General features: G+C 46.4%; 1 protein-coding gene across 1 annotated transcript; it reads left to right on the forward strand.

The window, feature by feature from the left end:
* Positions 1-1,247: 1,247 nt before the first annotated feature.
* Positions 1,248-5,498, forward strand: LOC123171347 (uncharacterized). The gene is made up of 5 exons (XM_044588882.1): positions 1,248-1,673; positions 2,004-2,219; positions 3,088-3,093; positions 4,164-4,273; positions 4,367-5,498. The coding sequence occupies exons 1-5, from the start codon at positions 1,248-1,250 to the stop codon at positions 5,490-5,492; spliced, it is 1,884 nt and encodes a 627-aa protein (XP_044444817.1). The 3' UTR covers positions 5,493-5,498.
* The last annotated feature ends 2,449 nt before the right edge of the window (positions 5,499-7,947 follow it).

Genomic DNA, 7,947 nt, shown 5'->3' on the forward strand with positions numbered 1-7,947 from the left:
TGCATTAGATTCTTGTACCACACGTTGTTTCAAGCACTTCCCGGGCAGGAGGAAAGACCGAATCAGTCGTTTCCACTAATGCAGGCTCGCGCAGACCACAAGGTGAGAAAGATTCTCTCCTTCTCCCTGCCAGGCTGCATCCTCCTCTCACAATGCATGCGGGAAGTCGCCGCTACCAAACAAGACACCATGCATACTACCAAACCCCACTAACCACCATGGAGGGGCCCAAACTACATGCTTAGATCGTTTTTTGCATCATTTTTTCTCTACCAAACCCTGACCAGTCTGACTCGTTTCCCTCATGCAGCCCGATACAATTGCTGTTGTCTACCAAATAGCCCCTTAGTGCTGCTCTAGGTGATGAGTTCTACCACCACATATAACTTTACCAATGTTTGGCCATTCTATCACACTAAAATAATGTGAGGTGGCTGCATTGCTTTGTCTAGCAGATTCACGCCTTCCAATACAAACTGATGTACTATCCTTAGAGCATGGTTGATAATATAGCCAGTTGTTGGCTATAACTAGTTGCCATGTCATCTATATCCAATGTAATAGTTAACACATATAATACTTGGCTTCAAAAAAGTACTACTTCGTCAACACATGGCCCATCTTTCACTTTCACAAACCTTCTTAGAGTTTGTGCGACAGCCCGCTTCTCTTTTCTCTCTTCCAACTGAACAACAATATAATATTTAAATCCTTACAGTCTGCTTACGTCATCTTATTATACTTGCTCTTACGTTGTTGTAGACCTATTGTTATAGCTTGTCTGTTGGCATCAACATGAATGTTCATGCAAGATTGAAAAGAAGAAAATTTCCTTGATTATCAAGAAAAGCTAAAAGAAGTCCTTGAACTTTGAACGCACAGTGCCTCAGCCACACGAGCACCGGAGTTTTGTTTTCTTTAGCAAAACACTAATGGCCCATCCCGCAACCCACTGATGGCCCAAACCCTAATGGAAGAAAACCGAAGTTCCTTGCCTGTGGCCGTAGGTTTGAATCTCCTTGCTCCTGGCTTGAGGATCGACGAAACCACCGACCATCTTGCGCCGCCATGTTCGTTCCGTCGGATCGCTCCCATTTCCACTCATGAAGGTTGTGTCTCAACTCCTCAACGTGTGTCAGGTAGGTAGTGCAGCAACATCCATCCACCATCGCAAACTCCTTCATCGATATCCTGACCCCCTCTCTATCTTCTTTCGTTGCAGGTCTTCCTGTCCTCCCCATGGCGGCATGGCGGCCGAGTGGCTCGCCGAAGATCTTCTCGTCGAGATCCTCTCACGCTTCTCGGCAAGGTCTCTGTGCTGCTTCAAGTGCGTCTCCGACCATTGGCTCAGCCTCATCCACCACCCCGATCGCCGCAGGAAGCTCCCTCAAACCCTAGCCAGATTCTTCTACACTAGGAGTGACAACAAGCAGTTGCCTCTGGAAACACAAGTCCGCTTCGCCGGTGTCTCTGGGAAACGCTGTCCTCCAGTCGACACCTCTTTCACCTTCCTTTGCAGCCACCGGCGCGTCGATCTACTCGGTTGCTGCAATGGCCTCCTCCTCAGTCGCTGGTACGACGTCTCTGCTCTGGATGATGAGTTCTGCTATATTGTGCGTAATCGTGCCAGGGAGGAGTGGGTCAAGTTGCCGGACATCAGTCAAGCTGACAATGTGCGAGCACTGCATTTGGGTTTCGATCCGGCTGTGTCTGCCCACTTCTATGTGTTTGCGTTGCTGGAGGATGTCCATTTTATCTTCTACCTTGCCGAAGTGGAAGTGTATTCACCGGAAACCAGAAAGATGGGTTTACAAGGAAATTGGATGGAACAAAAGAATTAAGCTTCCTGCTTGGCAGTCTGATGCTGTCTTCCTCAACGGCTGCTTGCATTTTTATGCCTCTGGCAAAAGTTCACCGTTTATATACGTGTGGTGGACACGGAGGAAAAATCATGGCCGAACCTTGGTATCCCTGGTAAGCTGTATGGTGGTTTTATTCGGCAGTCACAGTGCCGTTTGCATTATGCCAATTTTAAGAAAGATCACCATGGTGAGGTGGTTCGACTAGTGGTCTATGTTCTCGATGACTATGACAACAAAGAACGGATATTGAAGCATAGTGTTGAAGCTTCAGATATATCTGGAGCGACAAATGTTACTGATTCTGATCGGTTTACAATTCATTCAGTTATTCCCGTTGGATTGCGATTCATCCGCAATGTAACTTGATCTTCTTCACCATGGGGTCAGCTTTCACATTAATGTGCTATAATATGGACCTTCGGCAAGTCAAAGTGATTGGCAATCATGATGGCTATCCACGTGTACTATATGTGCCATTGTATGTATTTCTGCTTGGATTTGGTTCTCGTTTTCTTGGCTGATGTATGCATGCTTTTTGTTGGGAAACGCAGTAGAAAACAAAAAAAAATCGCACCTACAATCAGCAACATCAATATGAAGATGCATCAATGATCAATGAGTGTCATGCAACATAAACTCGTATCTTCCATTTTAAGTTGGGGAAAATCATAAGCATCTTATTGACAAAGAACTAGCCAATGATTGCTTGTCTTTTACTCGCATATGTCTGAAATAGTTTACCTTTGCTCTTATATATGTCTTAGTTGATCATGAAACACTTTGGATGAATATGGTGTCACTTCTGTTGATGCTAATTACTTTTGTTGCATGTTTTGAATAGAAAATGTCATTAGCAGAACATCAATAATCTGTGATTGGATTATAATGTTGATTCTTTTGCTAGACAAGTTCGTTACTCTAAAACTGAAGACATCCAGTTTGCCGGTGACTTTTGTTGAGATGGGCATTTGAACAAGGTCTGGAAGAAGAAATGTCATGTCCCTTTTCATGGTAGTTTCACTTATTTCCTGTCAAAGAAAAAGTGTTAATTCTAGTTGTATGGTCAGCATTTTTTACAACATGCACCCCACTATCCCAATGCAAATTTGTAGTGTTGACTTTGGACGCCCTGTAACACAAACAACAAGTGGCTGTCGCTGTAAATTTTTTTTTGAAATAACAAGTGTTTGTTCTACTTCTACCATGTCTGCTTATATGTTTTCAGATACAAGTAAATGATCCACGAACAAGAGTGAAAGACGGCACCACCTGTAAATAGCATACCTTGGAAAAAAAATTATCTTCCGGTCTTTCTCCCGTTTTGTAAACGAGTTTGTCTCCCATTTTTCACACAGGGCTAGGATATCAGCCTCGAGCCTCCAAGACAAACTGAAACCAACCCTGCCATTTGTCATTTGCTCCCTTCTCTGTATCAGGGACAGCGCCAGTGTTTATGAAGAGATGGATCTGATTAGAAGGAAGGTTTGGCTATCCGAACAGAAAGTGCTCCAGACGACTAAAAGAGTGTCGTTCACTTTCCAAAGTACTTCAGTCAGTACGTACAGCGTTTCATCGTCATTTCTGAGAAAAAAGTACAGAATGAAACCTGCACCTTTGTGTTGCCGCGCCCCTCTCATTTGCTTGCCTCACGGTGTCGTAGACGGCGCTGTTGTTCAGGAGGAACGAGATTGTTTCTCCCTTTGTTCTTCGTGGTTTAAAAGTGGATGGATGTAGGAGGGCACTCTTGTGCACATAAGGATGTTGCATAAATCTATGGGAGCTCAAAATATCAGTAATAAGCTTGGGATCGCTCGCTTCTGACCATACATATGAATTGTGGCAGCCGGCTAGCAAGGAATCTATGGGCCAAAACCCACTTCTTTTCAGTTTCTGAATCTACAAACCTAGAACCAGCTGAGGAATCTGAAAAGAACTAGCCATATGTTGTGGAAGGCGCTGGTCGCTGATGACCTGGTTAATTAGGCCAGCACAACTACCATCTCCCTACATGAAATAACACATCCACAAGCAAAGAAAAAACCTCTTTCTGTATTCCTTCTCTCCTTCGCTAGATTCAGACAGAAGAGAGAGGGCTGTCGCCCAGGGAGATATTAGTACAATGCTGCCGTGAGGTTTAGCCCAATATATTTGTGTATATTCCTACTTTTATGTTTTTTGGGGTTGATTTTTTAAAGGGGTCTAGTGGAAATGTGACATGTACGGTTTAGCCCAATATTACCAATGACGGCCCATTAGCCATCCCTGTCGCTGTACGTTTAAATCCCCTCCCCCGCCCCCTAGGTTTCATCGCCCCGCTGCTCCGCGTTTGACGGCGCTGCCGCCGCCGCCATGTCCACACCGGTGGATCGAGCTCGCCCGTGGGAGGACGGACGCAAATCAACTCGGATCAGGTACGCAGAGCAGACATCGCCATGAATCGTCGCGACCTTCCTCTCCCTTCTTCACCCAATCCCCTGAGACCTCTTCTCCATCTCTGTGTGCAGGTCATCCTCTTCTCCTCCCAGCGGCAGCGAGACGGCGGCCGAGAGACTCACCGACGACCTCCTCGTCGAGATACTCTCGCGCGTGCCCGGCAGGTCGCTCTGTCGCTTCAAGTGCGTCTCCAAGCACTGGCTCGGCCTCATCAACGACCGCACCTACCGCCGGAAGCTCCCCCGGACCCTGACCGGCTTCTTCTTCAGCGACACCACGGACGAGCAATTGGTACATCCAGTTCTTCCTTTCACCAATTTATCCGGGAGCCGCAGTCGCACCAGTCTCACCTTCCTGCCCAACGGCCGAAACGCCTTTCTTTTGGACTGCTGCAATGGCCTCCTTCTCTACGACGTATCTTCCCAACGTGGCAAGCGCCGTTACGTCGTGTGCAATCCTGCCACGGAGGAATGGACTGAGTTGCCACATTGCGACCATGCCGGCTGGGTGGGTATTGTGCGCTTAGGTTTTGATCCAGCCGTGTCCCCCCACTTCCATGTGTTTTTGTTGACGGACCAACTAAATGGATTTGGTCTCCCGGGTAGGGACGTCTGTTCATATGTCTATTCATCGGAAACCGGGAGGTGGGTTCATAAGGAGAAGAAATGGTACTGGGATATTGATCTCGTTCGTGTTCACTCAGCTGCATATCTTAATGGTTGTCTGCATTTTTTCGCCGAAGTCAATCACAATACCCTGTGTCTAGCTGCCGGCAAGGAGGCGAGAACAATGATACACTCTCATGTTCCTCCTCTGAATGATGGTTTTATGCAGCAGTCACAGGGCTGCTTGTATTATGCTGGTTTTGGAAGAGATGACAATGATGATCATGTAGTTCGACTACTAGTTTATGTTCTCGAAGACTATAATAGTAAAGAATGGATACTGAAGCATAGCATTGAAAGTTCACATCTGTTTGGAGGGCGAGATGATGTAGACGTTGAGGAGGACTTTTGCTGGATTGCAATTCATCCGGAATGTAACTTGATCTTCTTCACCTTGGGCTGGGATAGAACGTTCATGTGCTATGATATGGATCATCGGCAACCCAAAGTGATATGCAATCTTGAAAATGGCGCTCCACCATATCTGCCACATGTGCCGCTATATGAAGAGTTACAATCGTTGCACAGGTGATCTCAATTATTTGTACTATTGCCTATGGATCATCGGGTTTGGTACGTCTGCTGCATTTGGTTTGGTCTGTGATTGAATGTTCTGATGTTTTCTATGCTTTTAAGTTTGGAGCAATGGTGATTCGTTCTGGGGGCATTGTGGCTGGTTTCTCTCAGATGGCTTATTCAAATGTTCAATGTACTTTGTATTGTATGTACTTATTTGTTATACCAATGGTTCTGGACACCAGAGGATATGATACACTTTGGCTGATTACATTTGTCACTTCTTTTGGTGCTATTTACTTGTCTGATTCAAATAGGTTATGATGTTAGCAAAACATCACAGCCACAATGCTGTTGTTTATCAAATAGGAAATATTGTGGATCATAACGTTCATCCTGTTGGTAGACAACTTTTAACACAAAACTGCTCCACAAAACTAGGAAGTCATCGTCTTTGTGTTTGTGGATTTTGTTCACGTAGGTAGGTTTAAAGAGTTTAAAGTAAGCGATGTCGCCACAGTGCACTTCCCATGTCAGTCTTACTATAATTTTCCACATACACTCCAGTCCAGCAACTCTGATTTGCTAAATAAGAGAGGTAATTCAACTTACTGCTGTGGCGTTTGCGTACTGGGATGATGTTCATCTTCCAGGAGATTCTTGCTGAGAAGGTCATCATGGCAATTGATTGCCTTGAGCTGGCAAACCTTTGGAAAACTAGGACTTCAAACAATGCTGCAATCTTACCTGTTCTTATGCAAATTTAGCAGCTTAGTAGGGTGTGCCAGCTGCTTGAATTTCGTCCTCACTCTGGCTGGAGTGGCCTGATGCCTTCATGCTTTTAAGTTTGGAGCAATGGTGCTCATTCTGTGGGGATTGTCGCTGATTTCTCTGAGACATCAAAATCTGTGCCCTGTGTGTGAATGCAATCCAGCCACAGGGAATTGCGTCTTGCTGCTGGCCTTCCTTCGGCTAGGCCACCTGTCGGTTTGGGCTTCCACCCGGTAGAATCACTGCATTGCATTTCCATGTATTTAAGTTGATGTTGGTTGCACCCCTCGGGCCTAATCGTCGAACCTCTTCCCCGTGGAGCTGGCAGGATTCTATGCCGGAACTCCGTCTAATCCGTCCCAACAAACGAATTTGAGACATGCCGAAGCCCGGAAAACTGTCTGGAAGAAGAAGCGTGACCATCCGTCCGAGCGTCGCCCTGCGAGGACTAAAACCATAACCTATCTACTAGCCGGAGCCGGAGCCACCAGGATTGCCCTCCCCGCCATCGACCGCCAGAGTGGCAGCCAAAGTGAAGACGTGTCCATAGGCTTGCTGGCGGAGGCGAGGGAAAGAAGGTTTTGCCTTAATCATCTTGTGAGATGAAAAAGAAAACTAAAATTGTTCTTGTTTCATCATAAACCCATTGCTATAGCTCATTTTATGGCATAATGCATTGTTGTTCAGGACATTTATTCCCCACTCACAAGGGAGATTGAGAACAAGAAATTTTCCTTGGAATTATCAAGAGAATTTAGAAGGTTATCTTTTTTTCAGCTGTGTTAGGTCATTTTGCACGTGTCCATGTGTGACAAAGGAAGGCAACAAGCTGCTAATGCGGGCATGAGAAGGCCTTGAATGCGCCAGAGTGATGAATTGCTGAGAGAGCTTCATTGTTTAGCCATCCAGCGACCAACTGACGTCATTGGCTAACACAAGAAAACCGAAGTCCGGAGCCTAGTCGCAGTGCTTCAATACCCTTCCGCCTTATCGCTACAGCACCACCGCCGCCATGGACATGTCGGCGGATAGCTCTCGCCCGCGGGAGTAAGTCCACTGTTGGAAATAATCCACACCTAGTCACGTTACTCACGTACTAGTGTGCTACAGTAGTTAATTACGAGTATATAGTTATTCGGCGTTCCGTGTCCTGCTATAGTAAAAGTTGTAATCAGGTCTAGTTTGTTCCAGGAGTAGTAGCTTGTCTAGGTTATCTAGTCCGACCAGATCATGGAGTCATTTGCCAAGTCACGTTGGGTCTGCTCCTAGGTGTGTATATATAAAGCACACAATGGCTCTTGTTTTCTACGTATAGCCATCGCAAACTCCTTAACGGGTCCTCTTTCTTTGATTGTGCAGACCTTCCTCTCCTCCCCACGGTGGCATGGCGGCCGAGAGACTTGCTGGCGACCTGCTCGGCGAGATACTGTCGTGCGTTCCTGTAAGGTCAGTGTGCCGCTTCAAGTGCGTCTCCAAGGACTGGCTCAGCCTCATCGACCACCCCGATCACCGCAGGAAGCTCCCTCAAACCCTATCCGGCTTCTTCTACACTAGGAGCGATAACAGGGAGTTGCCTCTGTAAACAGAAGTCCGCTTCACCAGTGTCTTGGGGAAAAACTGCCCGCCGATGGACACCTTATTCGCCTTCCTGCCTAGCCACTGGCGCATCAATCTATTGGACTGCTGCAATGGCCTCCTTC

Source organism: Triticum aestivum, chromosome 7D, assembly GCF_018294505.1.
Source record: "Triticum aestivum cultivar Chinese Spring chromosome 7D, IWGSC CS RefSeq v2.1, whole genome shotgun sequence".
Lineage (NCBI taxonomy): Eukaryota > Viridiplantae > Streptophyta > Magnoliopsida > Poales > Poaceae > Triticum > Triticum aestivum.

What these genes read in the sequence shown, in the direction of transcription:
- LOC123171347 (XM_044588882.1), top strand. Translation starts at nt 1,248, where the DNA reads ATGGCGGCCGAGTGGCTCGCCGAAGATCTTCTCGTCGAGATCCTCTCA. An exon ending in ACATCAGTCAAGCTGACAAT is followed by an intron (nt 1,674 to 2,003) that starts GTGCGAGCACTG and finishes TTTATTCGGCAG; the next exon opens with TCACAGTGCCGTTTGCATTA. An exon ending in CGCAAATCAACTCGGATCAG is followed by an intron (nt 4,274 to 4,366) that starts GTACGCAGAGCA and finishes CTCTGTGTGCAG; the next exon opens with GTCATCCTCTTCTCCTCCCA.